Source organism: Leptonychotes weddellii, chromosome 5, assembly GCF_054177405.1.
Source record: "Leptonychotes weddellii isolate Sample4059 chromosome 5, ASM5417740v2, whole genome shotgun sequence".
Taxonomy (NCBI): domain Eukaryota; kingdom Metazoa; phylum Chordata; class Mammalia; order Carnivora; family Phocidae; genus Leptonychotes; species Leptonychotes weddellii.
The window spans coordinates 153,549,985-153,575,775 of record NC_138373.1 but is presented as its reverse complement, the minus strand read 5'-3'; the positions used below and the strand labels follow the sequence as shown (position 1 = coordinate 153,575,775).

General features: G+C 50.8%; 2 protein-coding genes across 2 annotated transcripts in view; both read right to left on the bottom strand.

The window, feature by feature from the left end:
• Positions 1 to 319: 319 nt before the first annotated feature.
• Positions 320 to 18,608, bottom strand: CCDC134 (coiled-coil domain containing 134). Its single transcript, XM_006732374.3, has 7 exons — positions 18,478 to 18,608; positions 16,574 to 16,683; positions 15,574 to 15,695; positions 15,292 to 15,376; positions 13,105 to 13,286; positions 12,749 to 12,820; positions 320 to 4,648 (listed from the first exon to the last, which is right to left on the bottom strand). The coding sequence occupies exons 2-7, from the start codon at positions 16,665 to 16,667 to the stop codon at positions 4,523 to 4,525; spliced, it is 681 nt and encodes a 226-aa protein (XP_006732437.1). The 5' UTR covers positions 16,668 to 16,683; positions 18,478 to 18,608; the 3' UTR covers positions 320 to 4,522.
• A 1,452-nt stretch (positions 18,609 to 20,060) lies between these two features.
• MEI1 (meiotic double-stranded break formation protein 1) overlaps positions 20,061 to 25,791 on the bottom strand; it is a 58,320-nt gene continuing 52,589 nt past the window's right edge. Inside the window, exons 22-26 of the mRNA XM_081819010.1 lie at positions 23,355 to 23,436; positions 22,788 to 22,894; positions 21,311 to 21,442; positions 21,012 to 21,124; positions 20,061 to 20,254 (exon numbers count right to left, since the gene is read on the bottom strand). Of these exons, the coding sequence (XP_081675136.1) occupies positions 20,209 to 20,254; positions 21,012 to 21,124; positions 21,311 to 21,442; positions 22,788 to 22,894; positions 23,355 to 23,436 (480 nt within the window). The 3' untranslated portion in view covers positions 20,061 to 20,208. The remainder of the gene's footprint in view (positions 20,255 to 21,011; positions 21,125 to 21,310; positions 21,443 to 22,787; positions 22,895 to 23,354; positions 23,437 to 25,791) is intronic.

Below are 25,791 nucleotides of genomic sequence, written 5' to 3'. Positions count from 1 at the left end.
ACTGGGACAAATTGGGAAGCCCAATAAAGGAGGGGAATGACAAATTACATACACACAATGGGATGCCATGGCATCATTAAAGATTAGGTACATAAATGTCTGTCTATTGACAACGACTCTCACAATATATTGTTAAAAAGGGAAAGTATGTTTCCTAAGAGAGAGCACACAGGCCACGTGGAGCCAGACATGGATCCACTTACGCAGTGTGACCTCCGGCTGCCTGAGTAACTGCTCTAAACCTGTTTTAAAATCTCTAAAATGCAGGGAAAATAATGCCCTCTCAGAGTTTTGAAGATTAAATGAAATCATTTGCACATTCATTTGAAGTATTTATTGAACATCTCTGACAGGCAAAAAAGAGGCAGTTCCTGCCCTCTGAGCTTCCAGTAGTGAAAAGAACAGACATTAAACAAAGGTAAAAAGCAGACAACGGTACAAGTAATCAAGGGAAAGTACTGGGTGTGATGCAACTAACAAAGGAATTGAGACAATTAAGATGAAACCTAAAATTCTTTAGAATCATGTCTGGTGTTGGCAGGGGAACAGATGACATGGACAAAGGCCCTGAGGCAGGAGGAGCTGCTGCCAGCCAGCACTTGGCATAAGGCCTGACATACAGGATGTGTCCATACACGATAGCTATGGTAACTGAAAAAACAGGGATCTGTGTGTTCACATTAAGGGCTAAAAGGCTGGAAGGCCCAACAGCTGAGTGTCAGTCATGATTACGGAGTGGTTGGATTTAGGGTGAATTTTATTTTCTTCTTGGTATTTCAGTATTGTTTAAATTACTTCTTATAATGAACATGTATAACATAAGAAAAAACAGTGACTTATTTTTTGGGGAAAAAGGACAAGAATGTTTCGTTGTTTACATGCAGACTACACCCACTAGTCTCACCCTGAAACAAAACCAAACCCTGCTGCTCTGCTTGGAACCAGGCATTGACTTGGGCAGTGCCACCTTTGACTGTGCCTCTCACAGGGCTCCCCACACTGAGGGGTGACTGCTGGCCTACCATAACTCACTTTGGTCCAGTGCTCTCCCAACCCAGAGCCTCAGTAACCCCCTGCAGAGGGCTGCCTGAGCAGCAGGTCAGGTAAGTGGGCACAGCACCTCTCACTCTGCGCTGTCCCCACAACTCCCCTCTGGACCTGCCCAGAGGCTGCGGTGCTAACAAAGTGGCCCAAGGGGGCACAAATGAAGGCTCAGTAGAAACTGCAGAAGAAAGCTAGCTGCACCACACCAAGCCTCAGCAAAACACTGGCATTCTCCCTATGGCCCTGGATCCCAACTCATTGAACATCTCTTCCAATTGGCACCTTGCCCTGGCTGGGAGAACAGAGACTGGCTCTCATGGCTGGAGCAGCCTTAGCCAAGTCACTCCTCAGGACCTGGGTTCTTCACCTGGAAAGGGAGGGACAGACAACCACATATCCAGAAATCTACCACAGATTGGGCAATTACTACAGGTCAGAGAAGTGAGCTTTGAATATGCTTTTTCATTTACTACCTTTGATGCCTCCCTTTTTAGGCCTCTGCTCACAGTGCCTGTCACCTTCTCCCCGCCCCCAATCTTGTAGGATTTGTCACTTCCTCCAGGATTAGGCAAGAAGGTGTACCCCACGGTTTGACACAGAGATTAAGCTTGGCGATGGGAAACAAGTTTGCTTTTGGATAAGCTGAAACATAAGGACTGAGGGTTATCAGTGGCAAGAGGGCAGGTGCCATTGGCTTTGGGATCTCAGAGGATGCAGCTGCCAAGAAGAAAAGAGCAGAGAGGAGAGACTAGGCTTAAAAAAAAAAAATGCTTCGGGGGCACCTGGGTGGCTCAGTCAGTTAAGCATCTGCCTTAAGCTCAGGTCATGATCTCATCTCAGGGTCCTGGGATTGCCCCCCTGTCCTCCGACCCCCCCACTCCACACATGGTGGAGTGCTCAGCAGGGAGTCTGCTTCTCCCTCTGCCCATGCTCTTGTGCTCTCTCTCAAATAAATAAAATCTTAAAAAAAAAAAAATGCTTCGTTTAAGGGGCAGGTGAGGAAAGAGGAGGAATCAGGAAGAGACAGAGCTGACTCAGACTGAGGACAGAGAACCAGGACAACAAAGCAGCCCAGAAGCCTGCAAGGATCATCTCAGAGAGCTTCCAACAACATTTCTCTGGGGGCAGTGATGGGACAGGAGAGGAAGATGTGGGGCTGGGATAAGGAGGGACAAGGGCTGTGGACCAGGGAGATTTTGCCCCTGGGGTCATCTAGTAACGTCTGGAGACTGCTACGAGCATCTGGTGGGCAGAAGCTAAGAATGCTGCTGATATCCTACAACACACAGAACAGCCATCCTTATATACACAACAAAGAATTATCTGGCCCTAAATGTAAATAGTGCCACTGTTGGAAACCCCTGCCTCTGAGGATACAGGGGAGCTCCCAGACTCTCCAGGGGCGCCTCAGATTGGACTTGGAAGCTCAGCAAACAGGAACACTATCCAAGACCATGCTGAAAATACCACTGAAGACATAACTGTCACCACCACTGGGCACCCCTGGTGTTAGTCTAGTCTGGTCACTAGAACCGCCCCCGTCCCCTGCCCCACTGCTACCTCTGGTCCCAGCAGCCACTACCTAGTCCTACCAGCGCAACTCCCGCACAGGCTGGTACATCTGGTTGATGGCACAGGGCTCACAGGACTGAATCCTGGCTGCAAGGAAGCTTGACAAACAAGTGCCCTCGGGCCGTTACACCTCCTGCCAAGGGAGCGGGAAGGCTCTGCCTGCAGTAAGACTTGAGACGGAGTTCCAGGAACTAGTAACCACAACAAAGGCATCAAAGGGAAGGAGAGAGAGAGGGAGAGCAGAGCAGTTCTGTTTCTTTCTTTGAAGGTGTCAGATGGGAAAATTTGGGCTCATTTGAGAATGGAAAGGAAGGAATCAACCAAGATGGAGAGGCTGAAGGTGTAGAAGGAAGAGCCTAGGAGGATTAGGGGAACCAGATGGGACAGAGGTGAAGATGGATTAAGATTGGGCCCCTCTCTTTAGTTGTGCACACAGGGATGCTCAGCAAACCTAAAGGATGATAGAAGAACCATCAGAGAAGGGCATCTGTCACTGAGAAGCGGGCTCCAGCCTCAGAGAAGCAGTTTAGGGCTGGGCGGAGGGTTCAGACATTATCAGATTCATTTTGTCAATGAAGCCACAGCACAGGGAAGGGCTGGGCCAGAGTCACTCAGCAAGTCTGAGGGGCTGAGACAAGACTCCCATCTCTCTTGGACTCTGTCAGTGTGGGGGGCTGCAGGGTTCTGGGATGGTCAGATGTCTCTCCCCTTTTTTTTTTTTTTTTAAAGATTTTATTTATTTATTTGAGACAGAGAGAATGAGAGACAGAGAGCATGAGAGGGAGGAGGGTCAGAGGGAGAAGCAGGCTCCCTGCCGAGCAGGGAGCCCGATGCGGGACTCGATCCCAGGACTCCAAGATCATGACCTGAGCCAAAGGCAGTCGCTTAACCAACTGAGCCACCCAGGCGCCCTGTCTCTCCCCTTTTAAGACACAGACCTAGCTTGGCAAGGTCAAAGAGACTGAACTGGAATTCCCACCGGAGCCCCTCCCTCCTCTGCCTGGGAGGGACATGATTAAAGGGTAGCTGCCAATTCGGGGCCTAATTCCCTTGCAGCTTCCCTGCTCTGTGGCCCCTGGTCTCTGCCATGGGGAGCTCTCTGACCAGTCCAGCTTGGGGCAGCCCTGCCATTACAAAGCACAGCCTCCTGCAGAGCTAGAGCCTGTCCCCTGACATCGCCTACCCACAGGCCAAGGGTCTCCTGGGGTTGCCAGAGATGACACGTTGATTCTACCCTGCACCTGTTCATGGACTATCCCCAATATCTGATGGGACAGAGATCATGCTGCTCTACAGTCTTTGGCTGAACACCTTTGGACACTCCTTCATGAAGGACAGTGCTGAGAAAGGACTAGGAGACCTAAGCCAAGGCCCTGCTTCACTGCCTTGCCAGGCCCCTGGCCCATGAAAGGGCTCACAGCTCCCTGGGGCCCAAACTGGCCTCTGTTAGCCCAGAGGGTCTGCTGGCTTTTACTGTGCCTTTGCAGGGGGCTGGGACCTGTGCTGGGCAGCACAGTGCCACAGTGGGGCCAGCAGCAGGCACGGCACTTCCAGAAGTGGCTCAGAGCCCTCCTCAAGGGCGGCAGCCAGCTGGCCAGCGGTCCTAACCCAAAGGGAGAGTCCAGCCTGGGATCCTTCCAGCCTCCCCCAGCATCTCGACATGGTTTGATCTGCAGCATGGCATCCTCTGAAGACCCCCTTGGCACCCTCTCCAGGGAAGCCCCTGGAAGGAAATTCAGTCCTCTGTGGCCCAGTCACTTCTGTTAGGGCGCAGAGCCGGCTCCAGGGGGCTGAGCAAATGCCACCTCCCTGTTCACAGGGGCCAGCTCTCACCACCAGTCGATGCCTCCGCCTCTTCCTCCAGAGTTGTCTCCTCCTGGCCCCTTGAGCCCTGCGCTGTTCCCGGCTATAACTCCGACTGGGATCTTGAGATCCGTGGGCCCTTTCGGATCTCTTTCCGCTTCTCCTCTTTCTTCCTGCGTTTCTCCTCCTCCCTCAGGGCCTTCTGGAAAGGGTCGGTGCTGGAAATGAACTGAGAGAAGAACAGAGCAGTCTGGTTTAGTCCGCCAGCAGTGAAGAGTTTGCTCTGAGTTAGGCTGCTGTGGGCTTGTGGCGGTGGGAAGATTGCCTAGACACAGGCCCTGCCCTCAGGGAGCCCGCAGACAAGATGGTTCAATGAACCTGGGGGAAGCTGCTTAGAGGGTCCTTAAAAATAACCAGGAGCTCACCAAGCAAACAGGGTGAGGGAAGAAAAGGACATTCCAGGCAGAGGGGCACGTGCTGGGGTGTGAACCTGCATGGGGCTCCTCCTCTCAGGGTGAGGGGGCTGAGTGCCCAAGACAACCATAGACACCTGCCCCCCAACCTGTGCCACACCCCCGAGGAGGGGAGGGCAGCCAGTGAGAGCAAGAGACCACAGGCATCCCGCTGCTTGCGAACAAGCCGCAGAGAAGCCCAGGCAACGGAGTACACCCACAGGAAGCAGTGGGTCAGAGGTCAAACTGGCAGAACCTGAAAAAGAGGTGGAAAAGAAGATGGTAGTGCCCAGGCTTGTGGCCTGGTGAGACAGGAACACAGGGCGAGCCAGGGTGGGAGGAGGAGGACTTCAGTGGAGGCATTCCTCAACTGCAATCCCCAGAGCTTCTGCTCTCTGCAGACTGGCTCATCTAAACCCATGGCTTCTGTTAGGAGTCAATGTCAGTTACCGCTCAAATCTGCATCTCCATATCTAAATGCCGCTAGATGTCCCAAACGAGCCCCAGACTTGGCATGGCTCCATCTCCCCAAAACCCAGTCCTCTTCCAGTGTCCCTGTCCTCGCGAACAGCAAGCTCCACACCCCCACCTCTCTCCCTCCACACGAGTCCTTGGCCAAGGCCTGGCTCAGTGTAACTCCTAGGTCTCTCTCAAACTCATCTACTTCTCTCCGTCTCTCCTATCGCTAACCCCATCACCACCTCCACCTCCCTCCCAATGACTCTCGGGGCCTTCCAAAGCTCTTTGCACCCACTTGGGTCCCTCTCGAGCCATTCTCCTCACTGCAGTTAGTTCTTTTCAAAAATGCAAATCTGACCATGTCACACTCCTGCTTAAACCCTTCCGTGACTCTGCATTACTCTCAGGATCAAGTTCCACACGCTGCATCTGCAGGCCCCCACTGCCCACTGCTTTGCTCCTCCCTCACACTCCCCGCTTTGGGTTCTTGGATTCCCTGGTTGCTCCCACTTCCAGGCCTCCACAAGTGCTGTGGTCCAGGCCCAGAATGCTCTTTCCAACCCCTGCCCCCTTAGCCATGTTAGTTCCACCCTCAGGGATCTGCCCTGACTCCTAGCTGGGGCTGGGGCTGGACCCTCCCTCATGATCACATGCTTCGTGCCTGTCGCCCCCACTAGAGAACACTCTCTGAGGACAGGAGCACGATGTCAGGTGTCGCTCACTGTGCCATCACTCCCTAGCACAGGACCTGCCTGGCTTGTAGATGGCACTCAGTATGTATTTGGTAAATGAACGAATGAATCATGTTAGAATATGAAATGCAGTAATAGTACCCCAAACTCAGGTTAACTATGCTGTGAAATATGCCCATTTTATTTGTTCTTAGGGCAAATGTGACAAACGTTTGATCAAGGTAGACATTAAAAACAAACTAGAAGTTCTACCTTGTGGAGCAATCTACCTGCCATGTTAGATTGAACTATGAGCCTGGAAGATGGGGTGAAATCAGAGAAGTGTGGCCCAGAAAGGGTAGGTGATATGCTTAAGTCACACAGCAAGTGGGAGGTACAACTGGGACTAACCCCCAGGCCTTCCACCTCCCCGGCCAGTGTCCCCCCTACCACACTCTGCCTCCTGTCCCTGTGAGTTAACTCTGATCCTCTTGGGAGGGATGAGCAGCTGGGAGCTGGAAGCACACCCCCCCCCACCCCGCCCCAGGTCACAGAGGATCCCAGACCCTGTGGCTCTGGCTGGGGTAGAGCAAGTCAAAAGATCTGGGCCCTCCAACCCCAGCTGGCTCAGCCTCACCAGGGGAGCCCAAACCTGGCTCGGTCAGAAGGGAAACACTGCCTTTCCTTTTCACAGACCCCTTCCCCACAAGGCCTAACTAATGTCTACTTTAAATTCCTGATGCTAACCTCAAGCGGGCCCTTCATGTGGCCTGGCAATCCAGGTTGTCTCCCTGGCCCGCTCACTCAGCCGTTCTCCTAGACACACCTTCTCAAGCCCCCAACCCTGCTCCACTCCTTCCCCACAAACCACTGCAGAGGACAGAAGCACTCACAAGACAACTTCCACAAGCTCCCACCTCCACACCCACCACCCCAGCTGCTTCTGTGCCCAAGCTGCTCTTGGAGGCAAGGCCGACCCTTCCCCTGGGCGCCCGCAACTCTCCCCTGCCTTACTTGCTCAGGGACGAAGCTCCACAACCCTTGTGCCCCTGCACCATCAATTCTTCCTCCCTAATGCGCTGTCCCCATCAACATGCTGAATCTCTCCCACCTGATGAAAATCTCCCCCTCCAGCTATTCTCCCATAGGTCTGTTCCCCTTGAAAGGAAAGCTCTTCAAAGGTAGTCTGCACTTGCTGTGTCCACTTCCTTGCCTCTTATTCTCTTGAAATCCAATCTTTGTCCCCACGGCTCCACCAAAACAGCTTCTATTAGGATCTCTGGTGGCCATCGTCCATGTTCCTAAATCCAGTGGCCGGTTCTTAGGCCTCATGCTCCTCAGCCATCCAGCAGATTCTACAAGCCGTTCATTCCCTCTTTGCTACGCTTTCCTCACAGGGTCTCTGGAAAACGATCCTCTCCTGCATTTCTACTCTCCCACTGTCACTCGGGGACTTCTTTGCTTGTTCCTCCCCATCCTCCCTCCTCTACCTGCAGGCACATCCCAGACCTCAGCCCTCTGGTCACTGCTCTATCTGCCCTGACACTCACCTGCCCTGGGGTGATGGGACAGGACCTGTGCCGTGGCTCTCCGTACCTTCCTTCACAGGCATGACTCATATTTGCAGCCCCAGCTTCAGCCTCAAATCTAGAGTCATATTTCCAACTGCCTCCTTGACATCTTCATTCAGATGCTCACCAGGTCCAGAAACAAAGTTTTGATCTCCAATCCAGGCCTCAACCTGGTCCCACCACAGTATGCCCATTTTAGAAAATGGCAGCCCCATTCTTCCGTGTGTGCAGGCCAAAAGTCTTCTAGTCCTTCTTAATGAGTCTCTCATGCCACATCTGCTTCCTTAGCAAATCTTATTGGCTCTACCTTCTAAACAACCAGAAGCTCACCATCCTCACTGTTGTCACCCTGGTGTAAGCCGCCATGAACTCGCATATGGACAAGCACAGTAGCCTCCTCATCAGTGTCCCTGTTTCCCACCCTGGTCCCCTAAACTACCCTCCACACAACAGCCAGGCTGATCCTTTAAAGGGGTAGTCAGAGCCCATCACCCTGCTTTCCATGTGTCTCAGAGTAAATGCCAAAGCCCTGAGAAGACCCCGCAAGGGTCTTGTGATCTGGCCTACTCTGACCTTATCTTTTCACGTCCTCCCCTCCCCCAAATATGCTTCCAACTCCAGGCCTTTGCACTTGCTGCTCCTTCAGCTTGGAATGTTCTTTCCCCAGATACACGGCTGGCTCCCTCACCTTGTTCAGGTCTTTTCAATAAGACCTTCTGTGTCGGAGTCACATGAAGTAACAATTGCACCTCCACCTTATCCCCAAATCCATCACCACATTCCCCTGCTTTTTTTCACCACCTGCCATACTATATGTTTCTTACTGACTATCTCCCAGGAGAGCAGGGCTAGTCTGCTTCTCTCATGGCTGGGATTTAGCAGATGCTCACTGAATGATAAATAAATGCATGTGCTATGCCTCCAAGCCTTTGTGCAACTAGTCCCTCTGCCTGGAAGGTCTTCCCCAAGATGGTCCACCAGGCGAGTCTTACTTATCCCAGAGCCTCCGCCACCCACCTGCTGAGGCAGGGTCAGGTTCCCTGTCAGGGGTTCCACAGCTCACCATACTCACACTCCCCTCTTCCCCTGGTACAGTGATCGCGCTGGATCAGGACTGTTTCCTGCTGCCTTCCCCAACAGACTGTAAGCATATGAAGGGCAGGGAGAGGGCCAGCTCCCTCTGGACTGGGGCAGTGGCCAGCACACAGCCTGATACAAGTTCGTTCTAGTGACGGGTACGTAAGCAGTAGGAGAGGACTCCCAGAGCACTCCCTGTTGTGGACAGTGCATGAGGGGAGCTGACTGAACCTGAACTACTGCTGTTGGGACAGGTCCACACGGGAGGCCAAACAGTGAGTCAAATCTTGAGACTGTCCCCAGCCAATGAGAAGTAAGGCAAGGATGTTGCTGTTATGGTTATTTCCAAGCAGAACACACTAGGACAAAGCCAAACTAAATCTATCCTAGAACCCATTCTCTCTGGTGCATGCTCTCACCCTCCTCCTATGTCAGAGGCATTCATGACCTACAGGGCAAGGAGAGCCAGCGTCACAACAATGAAGCATCTCAGTGGGTGCCCCTTGCTGGGAAAGGCAATCTGCCATGGCCTTAAGTGTCCTTGCATATTCTTGCTGGGTATGCCCTGACTGCTCTTACACTGGCCATTTATCAGGGTTGCAATGGAAGCAAGCAACCTTGAGGGATGTCATGTGATGGAGTGACAGCAACCCTAGTAGGGAAACCCACGTTTCCCATTCTGCTGCCTGAAGCAAAGCCCCTGGTTCAAGGGGGCCCTTGATTCAGAGGTTCCCCTAAATACTCATGCCTGGTCCACTGATTGTTCACCTAAATTAAGAGCTAATGGTGCTGTCCAGAAGAGTTAACATAGCCAGACTGACTGCTATCCTTTGAAAGACCTGCTTCTAAGGTTGGATCTTGGCTGGTGTCTGGAAACTTGGATTTTGGGAGGGCTCCCACCACCCTAATCAATGAGTGGCTCACTGAGCCTAAACTGCAAACAATGTGGTTTATGCTGAACACCTGCTTTTCTCCTGGGAGTCTGGAATTCTGGTATGCACTGGGCAGAGAGTGCTTAAGTGACCAGCTCCCAATAAAAACTCTAGGCACTGAGTCTTTAATGAGCCTCCCTGACAGACAACTTCTCACAGGTCACATCTTGTTGCTGGGGGAATAAAGTATGTTCCTGGGGGACTCCATTGGGAGAGACTCATGGAGGCTTGCACCTGGTTTCCCTCAAACTTCACCCCATGAGCCTCTTCCCTTTCCTGATTTTGCCTTGTATCCTTTCGCTGTAATAAATTACAGCCATGAGCACTATGCACTCAGTCCTCATCAAACCTGGGGACGCTTTTGGGTACCCTAGACACTGGTGTTTACTGGCGGCGGCAGCCATCCAGCCCCAGTGACGATGCTGGAAGACTAACTGCCATCAAGGCCAGTAAGATAATGATCTGAATTAGAAGCCACACCACACTTGCCTAGATAATATTCTTAACACCATGCACGTTATATTTCTACAGACTGTCATTAGCTCCTAGCCATCTGGCCTGCCCCTCAAAAGACTATAGACTGGCAGATCAAAGACAACCATTCTTCTCTGGGGCCACAATCTATGGAAACAAACTGTGGTTGACAGTTTAACAGTCCAGGTCACTTGTTTCGATGCCCATCATAAGGCCCATTCTCCGATGAGACCAACCAGAACCAAAACACCGATCGAGATGACACTGTCCAGTTAACTGGCACTGCCACCTAAATGCATCATTGTACGAGATGTGGCGACATAACCTGCCACCATGGATGGGCACAGAGTAGAGGACTCCGTATTTCTGGCTTGACTACCTAGAGTCCCTGGCTGGGATGGTATGACCTGAGATCGTTAGGATAATGACCACTTGGTTGAGTATGCTCCCTCCAAGTCTCCCTACAGTGGCCCATGTGGCCCAAGATGGAAGATACAATGTGTCTCTGAATGTTTTGTAAAAATGCCCTTGTCCCATTCACATCTGACCCTTCTGGATGAAAGAAAGGTCCAGGTGAGAGTAGGGGATGATTGGAGAAAAAGTGGAATTATAGGTCCTGGGATGTGACACCCTGATTCTGTAGCAATAATCTTAGTATCTGGGGAGGGAACAATTAATCCTCTGGGTCTCTCAGATCCAGCACCGCCACTTGGCAAACAATCCTAGGGTCTGCCTAAGCCAAGCGGCCGCTGCAGCTGACAATGTGATCAGCTGTGGGGTGTGTCACTCTCAACCTTGTGATAGGAAAACTCACATGGACATAGTTGGTAGTGAACTACTCTAATGTGCTTGATGCCATCAAAAGCAGCTCCCAAGGTGACCCTGTGCAGGCACACTCCGCAGTACGACCTGGTTTGATCTGACAGATACACATGCATCTGCTTCTCCTGATGCCATTATGCCAAGTAGGGCAACTGAGGCTGCAACTCCACAGGGACGTTGCCCTCAGGGCTCAGGCCAATAATATAATGGTGACTCAAATCAAGCAATAACATGTGGGAAACAGTGGGCCATGAAATGTCTCTTTACTGGGGCGCCTGGGTGGCTCAGTCAGTTAAGCAACCAACTCCTGATTTTGGCTCAGCTCTTGATCTCAGGGGTGTGAGATGGAGGCCTGAGCCCCATGTCAGGCTCCATGCTAGGCATGGAGCCTTCTTAAGATTCTTTCTCTCTCTCTCTCTCCCTCTGCCTGCCCCGCCCCCCACCCACTAGCACATGCATGTGTGCACACTCTCTAAAAACAAAAGAAAAAAAAGAAATGTCCCTTTACTGGGGATGAGGACTGCTTTGGGTCCATCTATTGCTCCCTGTAATTATTGACAATGACATCAAAGATCAGCAGGTCAGTCTAAACTCTTGCATGGACAGTAATGGCTAACTGATTGGCCTCAGACCACGTTCTGATTATCTAATAGAAGACCTACTGGCCCGCCTAGGACTTATCATAGCTGGCTGAGTCTGCCATGCTGGAGGATTGAGATCAACACTGCAGGTTGGCTTCATCCTGCTGCTTAAGAGTCCTGTTGATGGCAGCCTTAATCAAACGGCAGTATAAGACAAACTGAACATATTTGATCCTAGCCTCTACCTATCAGACCAATCAGACTAAACAACACATTCATGTGGAAATTTAAGTTAAGTCAAGAGGGCTGAGGGGTGAACTGTGAAGGAGGCAATCAACCACAGCCCTGAGCATCCCTGAATGTTCTCAGTGGGTACACCAAGAAAGCAAAGCCCTGATCACCTCTGTCTAGGCCATTTGTCAGGACGGCTTGCAGAGAACAACCTGGAAGGGTGACATGATGACTGCCCCCAAAGAGCAGGTTTGCTTCTGTTCACTATAAAGGCTGTGAATATCACAAACTCCATATTCTTCAGCTTCATGCAAACCCACTGCATGCACGGCATCTGCCTGGGCCCCTCTGGGTCACCTCTGGGTGACTTGGGGAACATGGGGAACCCACATGACCAGGCCAACAGTCTGGATATTGCTTCTTTTGTAATAAACTCTGATGTCTCTGACCTGTCAGCATCCACGAAACAGTAGCAAGCTAAAATCCTAGACCCCTCACGGACCCTGACACTCCTCCCTATACCAGAGGAGAACCTGCGATTTGTCAAGTCCAGTCCTCCAGCCTTTCCTGCCCCTGCTGCCCTGCCCTGCCACCTCTGAATCCCACCCCCCCCACTGTGTGTGTCCCCATCTGTCACCCTACCCTGCAGCCTTCAGCCCTCAGAGCCCATCTCAGTCCCCTAGGATGAAAGCATATGCAGGAATGTGAGACAGAAGCCTGGCTGAGCACTCAGAGGCTCAAGGGCAGAGAAACATGGCCTGACCTCCCCGGCATCCACTTGATGTTGGATGCCTACTGTGTTCACAGCCTCTGATTGCCCCCCACAGCTGGGGTCCATACCCTATGAAAAGATAGGGAGCCTGAGGCTAAGACAGGGGCAGTGGCTTGCCCAAAGGCACCAATGAGCAAGTGATGGTATGCGCATCCAGACCCAAGCATGTCTGGCTCCAAGTCGAAAGCCCTCACGCTCCATTCATGGTGCCCCAGCCTCTATATGACCGGGCTTCCCATGACCCAGCAGAGGCAGAGTAGACATGGCCATAGGCCCCAGCAGCTTACCTCTGGGCGGTCTACTTTAAATGGGTTCTGGAAGTCAGAGTCCTTCTCGCTGATCCCCAGCTCCTGGGCCATCTGTGGATGAGGAAAAGTTAGTCATCCTCTGCCTTCTCCTGACTCCTTACCCACGGCCACTCTCTCCATGGTGGGACCCAGGCCCAAGGCTTAGGCAGATGTGGAACAGGTGATGACCCCTAGGGACCCAGGTCAGCACAGACGGGATCTCAAGGTGCCCTGAGGCTTATCAGAAAACACAACCAAGGGCTGACATTCAGGCCCAATTGAAGGCAGATGCAAGGTTCATGATACACCACCAGGCAGAGGGCTCCTGAACCTCCTCTGCCCCAGTCAGTCCTTACCAGGCTAAGGATGGGCGAGTGGGGCCCCTGGTCAAACACGCCCGACTGGTTGCAGAAGCTGATGCCCCAGCGGATGAGAAGGTTCCAGTTGGAATTGTGGTCAAAGTAGTGATGCACAATCCTCGGGAAGCGCAGCACCACATCACCGAAGAAGGCCGTGTTCTCCACTACTTGGGAGAAAGCTGGCGAGAGGATCCTGATGAGTGGCCTGGGCAGATGCCCTTCTACTGCCCGCCTGGCCAGCCCCAGCCACCCTTCAGAGAACGGAAGCCCACTAAGCCTACTAATCAGAGCAGGGAACTGTGCCCGCTCTCCACAGGTGCTGACCACGTGTGCAGTGCATGCTAATGTCTTTATGTCCATCAGATCACTGAATCCTCAAAACCACCTCGAGGGAGATGTAGCTACTATTCCCATTGTACAGATGGGAAACTGAGGCTCAGATGGCTGGTGAGTGGCAAATCTGGGCTGCAAACCCAGGTCTAACTCCAAAGGCCATGCTATATCTCATTTGTTGTGGGGACCAGAGAGGTGGGTGTCATTTTGCACACGAAGACACATGCGTCATGTGAGGCTTGGCTGGGTCTGACTTCCCCAACTTGGCCTCAAACTATCCAGAGCCAGGCCCCATTGTTAACACAACTGCAGTGTATGTGAGGAGCAGGTCTATTAGGATGACCAGGGAACACATTAGGGTTTTGTTTTGTTTTGTTTTTTAATATCTTTCCAATTTTATTTTATTTTATTTTTACTTTTTTAAAAGATTTTTATTTATTTATTTTAGAGAGCAACAGAGAGCGTGCGCACATGAGCTCAGGGGACAGGCAGAGGGAGAAGGAGAAGCAGACTCCCCACTGAGCAGGGAGCCCGATGCGGGACTCAACCCCAGGACCCTGGGATCATGACCTGGGCCGAAGGCAGATGCTTAACCAACTGAACCACCCAGGCACCCTTTTATTTTAAATGCTTCTTGAGATTTATAGTAAAATAACTTTAGACTTCCATCATACATCATAAAATTCCTTCACTTGGCTTTCCCTCATGTTATCATCTTACATAACCATTGTATAACTATCTAAACAAGGGAATTAACATCGATACTAATCATTAGACCTTAACTGAATTTCACCAATTTTCCTACTAATGTCCTTCCTCTAGTCAACAGATCAGTTCAGACTAAGTTAGTGTGCCCATCATGGCAGCAGGTCCCCCCCCACCGCGGCTGTCATGAAATAGAACTACATACCCAGCCCTACTGGAAGTCCCTGTTTGAGCCATCCCTGCAGATAAGGCCCAGGCACCCCTCACCAGCACTGGCCAGGCCACACAGAAAGATAAGTGGACTCCGCCAAAGATATGCCAGGTTGGGTCCAAGACAAGTGGAATAGGGACCTCTGGGTTTCAGAACAAGCTTGAACCTCAAAGAACTCAGGAGTTAGCCTGGTTTACAGGTTTGCAAGAGCAAACCACTTGTCCTCTTTTATCTGGAAAACGGAGGCAACAGTGCCTTCCTCAGAGCAGAGATTTGAGATGGTGTTTGTAAAGTACCCATCATTTAATATATAAGCGCTATTTCCATCCTCTCTCAGACAGGGTAACCTAACAAATTTTATTGTTAGAATATAACCAATTAACCGGAGAGAGGGGGAATTACCACAGGAGAATGATTCTTGGAAGAGGGGATGAACGGACACACAGAACATTATCTTACTTATCTGTTCTTCCCACCTTGTCTCAAAAAGGATTTAAGGGGGTTGGCGCTTTAAAACAGTAGTAAAGAGCACTCTTAACTGCCCCCACTGGCCAGTCTCTTCAATAGAGCTCAGTTTTTTTCTCCTATAAATGGTAACAACCCTTGCCTTCTCTACCACAAGGGTCAGGATGGTAGAAAAGGCAAGAATCCCTGAGGTGGGGTCATGGGTAGAGGTTTCTCCCTGTTTCCCTTGCCCCAACCACAGTACAGTGCAAAGGAAATATCCATGTCAGGGGCCCAGAAACTGGCTCTGAAGCCCAGAAATGCCCAGAGAAATATGGATTAAGTATCCATACACCCAAGGGAACCACTTGGAAGGTGTTATAAGAGGATACTTCCAGGGAAAAAGAGAGTGAGAAGAATAGGAGGGAAGGAGCAGCTAGAGAAGATCAAGGTGGTGGGGAAGAGGAAAGGGAAGATTGGGAAGACCATACCATCCTTCAGTTTCTCGTCCTGGGGGAAGGGCCCATCTGGGAGCACATCTGCAGCAATGAGCACTGTCCGCGAGTCCTCCAGCACCTGAGGGAACCCCACCTGGGCTGAGTGGCTTTGCAGAGCCCTTCACAGATGGTCCTATTTATTTAAACCCTATTTCCAGTCTTTTGTGCATGTAGTTCCCCTCATTGAACACCAGCCCTTTAGGGAACTCCTACCCATCCGTCAGTGCCCAGATCGAAGACTGGGCCTGCCCTGAGCTGCCCCATGCCCACACGCACCTTAAAGAGCCCCTTGAGCATGACGTCAAGAATCTTGTACTGCTGGTGGACATCGTTTAGGTGTGCCAGGTTTTTCAGGGCCAGCAGCTGTTCTCGCCGTTTCACCTCAAACATCTTCTTGTCTGAGCAGCATGAAGTTAAGGGGCTGGCACCCATACTCCTGCCTGGACAATCCAGTGGTCCCAGTCCAGAGGGCCCATTCCCAACCAGCAAGTATCTGCAAGGGCCATAGATGCCCATGGCTGAGACACTCCCCCTCTCCCCACACCTCCAGGGAAGAAACAGACTGAGAGGCATGGGCATCCTGCAACCTATCCTTCATCCATTTCACATAGGATTCTATATCCAACACCCTGAACACAACCCTCAGGACCTGGCTCCTGCCCTCCCCTCCCCATGGTCTTCCTGCTACTTGCTGTAACCATTCACTATTCCCAGAACCTCCACTCCTCTGCTTACACTGTACACTTAACCTGGGATGCCACCGACCCCCCTTCTCCATGAGTTTCTGTTCTTTCAAGACCCAGTTCAAAAGCCACAGCACCATGTTTCTCCCTGCCCCTCTTCCCCAACCATGGTTCATTAAAGTGCTGACTACAGAGTACAGCGTGAGGTCTGTGAGTTCCTCAAAGCCAGGGACTGACTGGTCCGAGTTTCTTCTTTGTGTCCCTAAGGTCTGGCCCAGAGCAGGTAGCCCAGTATGCCAGGGCCTGAGTCTCCACCCAGGGTCTCACCCACAAGATGCAAAGCACATGCACAATCCTCAGAGAACCTTGTGGCTCTGAGAAGTATGCCTTGTCTTCTCCATTTAACATAGGGGGAAACTAAGGATCAGAAGAGAATTGACTTGATCAAGGTTTGGTTAGAGCACCTCACCTTTACCCTGTTCTCATAAGCTGGGTCTGCTCCAACCCTGGAATCCGAGGGGTTGTGGGTACAGAAAGACTGTTTATCCCCCTCAGAAACAGCTTATTAACCCCACCTCCACCCCAAAGGATACAGATCTCCAGGCTCGGGTCCAGGGAGGTCTTCAGGGTGTCTGTGACTCCTGTCCCAGACAATAGCAGGACAAAGAGGAACTGAAGAAGATCCATATCCAAGATCCTAGAGCTAGGAAAGCAACCCAGAGAGAGGTGAGATCCAGAGCTTGGTTATATAAAATAAAGAGTGCAGGTAAACAGCAACTTCCTGACATGGCATGGACTCCAAATACCAAGAACCCAGCTTTGGGGAGCCCTGGAGCCCCAGTTTCAGCCCAGGGCCTGTGACCACCAGACACACAATGAACACTGTGGGATGGTAGGAGGGAGGAAAACAGATAATATTGGCAATATAGGGATGCTTAGTGCGCAGGGGTCAGTGTCTAGAACTCTGGGCTAGAGCCCTAGCTCTGCCTCTGTCTGTGGGCCCTGGGGCAAAGTGCTCAGCTTCTCTAAGCCTCAGTTTTTTCACCTGTAAAATAGAGATAAGGAAGTCCCCTCCTTGCTGTAGGGAGAAAGAACTGGGTTAGGCATTATGCCTGGGGAAAGGGGCTGGTCATTACCATTCCCTTTCAACACACCCCATCCTGGACCCCAGGAAGGTGTCTGGTTAAGGAAGCCCAGGCAGTCAGGGGAGTTGTGAAACTTCTGCAGTTTCTCTCCCTCTCTGACTTCTGTCCTCAGAACAGAAGATGGGGCCCGCCTGGTTGGCTCAGTCAGTGGAATATGCAACTCTTGATCTTGAGGTTGTAAGTTCAAGCTCCACACTGGGTGTAGAGATTATTTAAAACTAAAATCTTAAAAAAAAAAAAAGGACAGAAAAAGGGATTTGGGGCAGGAAAGGAGGAGGCACAGTCCTGGGTAAGAAGGCTGCCTGTCACTCACTCACTCTGGAACCACAGGCACCACAAACAACACCTGTTCTTATTCAAGCACCATTCCCTAATTATTTTTTAAGTACCACATTCAAGGCACTGTTTTAGACCTGGGAATACAGCAGTGTCTAAGACAAAAATCACTGCATTCATGGTACTTATGTCCCTAGTAGGTGAAACAAACAATCAATAAACTTGTAAAACAAGCACAGAAGGATGAGGGAGTTGGTGAAACACACACTGAAACACAGTGGTCAGAGGAGGCCTCACGCTCAGATGACAGCTGCCCAATTTTACCAATGTGGAAACCAAGGCGCAGAAAAGTGAGGTGATTGCCCAAAGACACTCAGCTATTCCCGGGCTAATAAGATTCTAAATGAGTATAGGCTACCTCAAAGCTGCCACTGTACTAGCAGGACACCTGCTCCAGGGGAAAGACGCTCAGTGATTGACAGAGAGCCTGCAGAGGTCATTCAGAGAACCGCCCCGGTGCCACCCTACGAGGATGAGACAACTGAAGCTTCAAGAATGGGAAGGAGTAGTCCAAGTTCACCCAGGACCACCTGCTTTCCAACATCATGCTCTAGACTCAAGGGAACCAGACCCGGGCTAGGGCAGAACTTGAAGCCAGGGGCTATCTGACAGCCGGTAATGACCGAAGCAGGAGAGAAGTGAGAAAGGAAAACCGAAAAAGCAGATTGCGTGGAGACTGATCCTGCTTTTTCTGTTACTCCCACTTACCCTGCCTCTCAATCCCGCCCCCCGCCCGGTGCGTTCCCAGAGCTCTTCCCGGCTGGGTACGCGACTCTGAACCCATTCTGTAAGGGTGACATGGCGATGGCGGGCTGAGCCGCTACGTGGACTCGTGGACCCGGCTTGCTGCCCCGAGCCTTTGGGGCGCCCAGAGGAGAGAACGAGTCCTTCCAACGAGAAGCGTTCGGGGCCGCGAATCTCATCCCCTACCCCCAGCAGCAGGTTCGGGGGCCCTTGGTCCCTGCCCCCCAGCCCCACCAGAAGCCCGCCCTCCCGGGACCCCCGCCGCCACGTACCAGACAAGTCGGTGCGGGAAGGGGCGTGCGGATAGGACGGCGGCGCGCAGCCCGGCTCTAGAGCCCACGGGGCGAACAGCAGAGGCGCGGAACCTCACACTAGGCGCCAGGCAGCATCGCAGGAACCTCCAAGCACCGCCCCCGGCCAATGAGCGCGAGCCGCGACGGCCGCTCAGCTGACCTCACTTCCCGCCCCGCCCCCAGCGCGGTAAACCGGAGTCTAGTCCCGCCCACCTTGTGCCGGGGCGCGATTGTCACCCTGTCACGGTCAGATTGCAGGAAGTTAAGTCTGCGGGAGTCTGGGCCCGACGCAAAGGGCGCGTCTGCGGACTGGAGCCCTGACCGAAACTTTTCATCAGCTGACAGTGTCTTTTAAACTGCAGTTGACAGGATCAGTTTGGTGGGTCACGACTAGCACTGTTTTTTTTTCTTTTTTTAAGAAATCGGCGGGCGCCTGGGTGGCTCAGTCGTTAAGCGTCTGCCTTCGGCTCAGGTCATGATCCCGGGGTCCTGGGATCGAGTCCCACATCGGGCTCCCTGCTCGGCGGGAAGCCTGCTTCTCCCTCTCCCACTCCCCCTGCTTGTGTTCCTCCTGCTCTCGCTGTGTCTCTCTCTGTCAAATAAATAAAAAATCTTTAAAAAAGAAATCGGCAGTGCGGGGGCGCCTGGGTGGCTCAGTCGTTAAGCGTCTGCCTTCAGCTCGGGTCATGATCCCAGGGTCCTGGAATCGAGCCCCGCATCGGGCTCCCTGCTCCGCGGGAAGCCTGCTTCTCCCTCTCCCACTCCCGCTGCTTGTGTTCCCTCTCTCGCTGTCAAATAAAATCTTTAAAAAAAAGAAAAGAAATCGGCAGTGCGGAGTTGGTGCATCCCCTGCTCGCCTCTCCAGTCCACCAGCTTCTAAACCTGGTTCGTCGGGGGCCTCCCTATCCGTTCATTAGGACGGAGTTCAGACCAGTTTTGTGCAGGGTCCGTACAGCCAAGCCCGAGGAGTAGGGTGGGCTGCCCAGTTACCAGCACCCAGGTGTGGGTGGGGGGGCAGGGGGCTCTGGAGGCGGACAGGGAGCCAGAGGCGCAGTGGGCTGAGCTGGGAACAGGAAGCAGGCACAGTTGTGGAGAGCAGACCTTAAAAGAACTGCACACGTAGTAATCAAATACAAGCTCTGGGGAGGGCCCACGGAAAGAAACACAGGAACCCACTTTAGCCAGGGACCCGTTGGGCTCGGCTAGCGAGGTACAGAAGGATTTGACCTGCTCAGCTTCCTTGCCTGGAAATTGCACCTCTCTCCACCTTCACGTGAGGTGGGGCAGCAGGTAAAGTGCCTCTCAGAGCACTTGGATCACATGGGTACCACACACATGGCCTTTCTCTGCACTTCCAGCCCCGTGGATGGCCTGACTGGTATCTTCTGGGTACAACTGAGGCAGGCAGCTGGTGCTCCTTACATGTTACCAGAACAAATCCCATCCCCTGTCCCTGAGGAGGCCATCCATTCCTTATTGAAGCAATCCACTATCCCAGTGGCAGAGTTATCAGCTCCAGGGAGCCAAGATAAGTTGAGACAGAAATGTTTTTGGAGAGCCCATAGAGACATGTGAGTGTATCATTTTATTTCCTGACTCCATTTCAACAATGGAGTAAATGGCTACATTTGTCATCCATTTCCCCAACAATTCTGACTTTCTCTTCTCCAAGTCTTAGTTCTCTCTTTCTGGGCCTTCAAGTTATGACGGTCAGTCTCTGATGTGGGATAGGGATACAGCCACCCCTCCGAGGCAACTGGCAGCAAAACATGAGAGGAAAACGCAGAAAGGAGGAGCCAACTATGGGAGAACCACACTTCCAGAGCCCAAAGGTGCTCTTAGGAATAGTGGGCTGGATTCCAAATCTGGGACCCAAACACCAGGGTAGGTATTCAACAGGGAACTGTTTCAGGCACAGGGAAAGGAGAGCCAGGGAGGTAGCCAGTGGGGATGGGGAGGAAGCACCAGACTGAATGCCCAGACTGAAGTGTCTCTGGAGCACCACAACCACCCACAGAGGGCCTCTAGCCACTGCCCACAGCCCCAGGCTTTCTTAGGGACAGGTCAGTCAGCCAGCACCCCCCACTGGGCTGAGGGAAGCACCTGTATCAACTGGGTTTGGGCAACTTTCTCCAAAGCTCTTGGGGAAGGACTGGCTCCTTCCTGAGTGTGGTGATGTGGCTCTGAAGACAGACAAATGGGGGTCAGATCCTGATGCTATTACTGTGTGATCCTGGGCACATCATTTAACCTCTCTGGTGTAAGTTACATCTATGTTAACAGCCCTAGCCTCTGTGAGGATTAGACATAGTACAAGTAATGTGCGTGGCCCTTGGTAGGAACTTAAACAGAATAAGTCAGTATCATTACTATGCACTATTATTCTCACTGATGCAAATGCTTTAAAGGACAGAGCTATAGACAGTGTCACCCCGCTGAAGCATGATGCCACAGCCTCCCATAGCCTGGGTGACCTTGCCCAGTCCAAGGCTCCCAGATGCAAGAAAGGATACAGCATGTCCAGGGGTGGCTGGGCGGAGGAGGTGCTCAGGTTCGAAAGGCCCTCTAAGGAGGCCTGCAGGGTCTGGGCTGTGCTGTAATCAGCCAGGAGGCCCATGCTCTGGACCTGAGGGAAGAAGGCAGGGAAGATAGGCCTTCTCAGCAGCCACTCCATACAGGCCCTCTCAACCCTCCACCCTCTGTACTCCTGACCTCCCACGGCTGCTGTGGCCAGAGCACCCATCCTCCGCAGAGAAGATGGCATGGACAGTCTAGGCTTACAGCAGCTACCCAGCATCCCCTTCCCACCCACCTGCAGGAAGAAGCCACGCAGAGCCTGGAGTGTGGTGTTCGACAGGGTAGAGAGGTCAGCCAAAGCTGCACCTTGCAGAACATGACCCACTTCCTCATGAGAGAGGACACTGCTGCTCTGGAACCGCACAAACTAGGCCAGGGAGAGAAGCCCCAAACACACAGTGATTTGGCATCTCCTTCATTCACAGATATTTCCGGTGTCCCTGCTGTGTTTGACACCAGGCTGGGGGCACAGATCTGAAGCCCAGAGAACCCTGCCTTCAGGAGCTCAGAGTTGGTGGGCAGAGGTGAGGCTGTGTCACAGAAGAGTGGGGCAAATGAGGCAGACTGTGAAACCCTGAGAGAGTTAGCCCTGCTGACCCCTTCAGTATCCTTCCCCTCACTGCTTGGCCCTGCACCTCACACTCATGGCCAAAAAGAACTATGTGTGGTTGTCCAAACATACCACCATGTACTCATTTACCTGCTATTTTCACTTCACTACCTGGAATACTTTTCCTCCTCTTTGCCTATTAATCCTTCAAACCTCACCTAAAATGTTTCCTTCCTGCTGAATGTTTTCATTTCATTAAAGAAATAGAGGCATTAATTGAGTGCTTATTGCATCCTTATTCACCTCTCCCCCCTGGCTCTGGCAGAAGCAATTACAGTCAATCTTTGAACAACACGAGAGTGAACTGCACAGGTCCACTTATACACAGATTTTTTCGATAAATATAGTACAGTACTGTAAAAGTATTTTCTCTTTATGATTTTCTTAATAACATTTTCTTTTTCTAGCTTACTTTATTGTAAGAATACAGTATCTAGTACACATAACATACAAAATGTGTTAACTGACTTTATGTTATCAGTAAGGCTTTCAGTCAACAGTGGGCTATTAGTAGTTAGGTTTTGGGGGAGTCAAAAGTTAATATGCAGATTTTCAACTGTGCGAGGGTCAGCACAGTTGACCCTAACCCCCACGTTATTCAGTGGTCAACTGTACTCTTCTTTGTGTTCCCACAACAACCACTGATTTATTCATTGATTCACTTCACTATCATTCATAGGCTCACTGCTTTGTTGTTTATTCAATGGGCACTTACTGTGCGCCAAGCACTTAGCATATCTTCTACTATGCCACTAATAACATCATGTTTTAACTATTAGTTTCCTTGTCTATCTCCTTCTTTAGACTGAGGGACCCTTAGAAGGCAGAGCATTTGGCTCAGTGACATCTTTGGTCCCTAGCATAGGATCTGGATGTAGCAGACAAGCCCTGGCCAACGTTTCACGTGCTAATGAATTAGAAAGAGTATCTGGGTCTTTGCGGGGTGAGAAAATGTGGGTGTTTAGAGGAATTCTCTGAGTAGGCCTCTTATAAGGTGAAGGCCCACCCAGCCCCTCTACTTTCTACCCCTCTACCTGGCCTCTTCAGGACCACCCAGCTCATGACATTCTTCACACCACAAGACCATCCATTCTGCACTTACCAGGGTCATGAGCCTCAAGATCTCAGGTCTGAGGAAGGAACTCTCTCCAGCATCCAGGAGGGTAAACAGCAAAAACCGATTCCAGGGCTGGGAGACCACATGGAATGCTAAAGGAAACACCAGTCACCCTGGGTTGTTACTGCTGCTCTTCCAGAGGCCTTGGAGCATTGCTGAAGAGGACTTTCTCTTATTGGCTCAAAAAGGGGTTGCTCAGCTAGAGGCAGGGCATTGGACAAACTGGCCACTGGAAGTTTCTTTCCTCCCTGGGCTTCTATCCACCTATGCTGCCTGGCTCAGGGAGACTACATCCCACTATTGTGGGAAGCAGGCAACAGGAAGGGCTCTGCCACTTCGGAGCTTTGTGACCTTGGTTGCGCAGGTTACTTGACCTCTTTGGACTGCAGGGTCCTCATCCATATAATGGACATCACAATGCCTTTGCATGTTATGAAAATAATTAAACATAATGAGTATGAATCAAAAAACAGAGGTTGGGAGTCTGGGACAGTAAGGTGGCAGGGGCTGGCCACCCTTATGGGAACATCAGAGAATGGGCAAGGTTTCTACCGATGTCTGGGCTCCGGGCATGCAGGTAGTCAAGCAAGGCTTCCAGGCAGCCAACACAGGCATAGGACAACAGAGGGTCCTTCTGCAAACAAATAAACAAACAAACAAAACCCCTTCATGTCAGGTTTTGCTACCAATGAGTGTTATTGCCAACCAAGAAAAAAAAATTTGGTTTTCAGAATAATTTGTATTTTCGAATTTCAGATTTGGGATTGTAACCCTGTAGATAATCAAGAAATGTTTGTTGCTTGGGGTGCCTGGGTGGCTCAGTTGTTAAGCGTCTGCCTTCGGCTCAGGTCATGATCCCAGGGTCCTGCAATCCAGCCCCGCACTGTGCTCCCTGCTCAGCCGAAATCCTGCTCCTCCCTCCCCCCTCCCCCTGCTTGTGTTCCCTCTCTCACTGTCTTTCTCTCTGTCAAATAAATAAATAAAAAATCTTAAAAAAAAAAAATGTTTGTTGCTTTCATCTCTAACCCACACATAGAGCATAGTGCTTATACTGATGATTTACCTACACTCTACCTACATTCAAGAGACTGTTTCAGAAAAGGAGGGGTGCCTGGGTGGCTCAGATGGTTAAGCGTCTGCCTTCAGCTCAGGTCTTCAGCAGAGTCTGCTTCTCCCTTTCCCTCTGAGCATGCCCCCTCCCGCCCCGCTCCTGCTCTCTCAAATAAATAAAATCTTTTTTAAAAAACAATAGACTGTTTCGGGAGAGGAGTTAAGCCCTGGGCTCCACTAAGAGATTCACAGATTATAGACTCTGTAAGAACCTCACAGTTTATCTAAGCCAATAGGTTTCAACCTTTTTTTAAAGCAGAACCTTATATCAAACAAAATTTTATGCTCTAATAAGCATACCAAAAGATCTCATTATCATCAGTCATTAGGGAAATGCAAATGAAAACCACCATGAGATACCACTACAACACCCACCAATAGCTAAAATTAAAAAGACTGACAATATCATGTTGGCCAGAATGTGAAGCAACTGGAACTCTCATATACTTCTGATGGGAAAGTAAAATGGTGCAATCATTTTGGAAAAGTTTGACGGTTTCTTATAAACATATACTTCCCTATAAACATATACTTTATAGTGGTAGGCAGAATTTTAAGACTATCTCATGACTTTGCTCCCAGATGTTACTCCTGTGATTATGCTACAATATATGGCAAAAGGGAGATTATTTGGGCCCAATCTAGTCACACCAGCCATTGAAAAGCAGTTTTGTCTGGCTGGTGGCAGAAGAACCAGAGAGTGTGAGGGTGTGAGGACTCAGCACGCATCGGTGGTTTGAAGATAGAGGGGCCGGCTAAGGAAGAATGTGAGCAACCTTAAAGAGCTAGAAGAGGGCCCTGAGGAAGAGGTGGATTTTTCCCCCAGATCCTCCATATAAGCGCCCAGCCTGGCCAACACCTTGATTTCAGCCTTGTGAGACCCTGAGCGAAGAACTTGGTCAAACCTTACCCAGACTTCTGATACAGAGAACTGTGGGATAATACAGTATGGTGCCAAGCCATTACATTTGTGGTAACTTGTTACACACATTAGAAAGTGAGTATGTCAGGGCGCCTGTGTGGCTCAGTCGTTAAGCGCCTGCCTTCAGCTCAGGTCATGATCCCAGGGTCCTGGGATCAAGCCCCACATCGGGCTCCCTGCTCTGCGGGAAGCTTGCTTCTCCCTCTCCCCCTGCTTGTGTTCCCTCTCTCGCTGTGTCTCTCTCTGTCATATAAATAAATAAAATCTTTAAAAAAAAAAAAAAAAGAAAGCGAATATGTCGTTTGACCCAGCAATTCCACTCCTAGATATGTACCCACGAGAAATGAAATTGTATGTCCACGCAAAGACTTGTACTTTAGTATTAAGAACAATTTTATGCACAATAGCCAAAAATCTGGAAGTCCCAAATCAACAGGTGAATGGGTAAACAGTTGTGGTACAGCCATATAATGGACGACTACTCACCAATAAAAAGAAATGAAGTACTGACACATATGACAATATGAATCTCAAAAGCATTAAGCTAACTGACAGAATTTAGACACACAAGACCACATTTTGTATGATTTCATTTATATGAATTCTAGAAATGGTAAAACTATAGTGAGAGAAAGCTGATCAGTGTTTACTGAGGGACAGGGATGGGGAGAAGAGACTGACTACAGAGGGGCACAAGGGAACTTTCTGGGGTGATGGAAATGTTCTTTTTTTTTTTTTTTTAAAGATTTTATTTATTTATTTGACAGAGAGAGACACAGCGAGAGAGGGAACACAAGCAGGGGGAGTGGGGGAGGGAGAAGCAGCCTTCCCGCTGAGCAGGGAGCCTGATGCAGGGCTCGATCCCAGGATGCTGGGATCATGACCTGAGCCGAAGGCAGACGCTTAACGACTGAGCCACCCAGGTGCCCTGGAAATGTTCTATATCATGATTGTGAT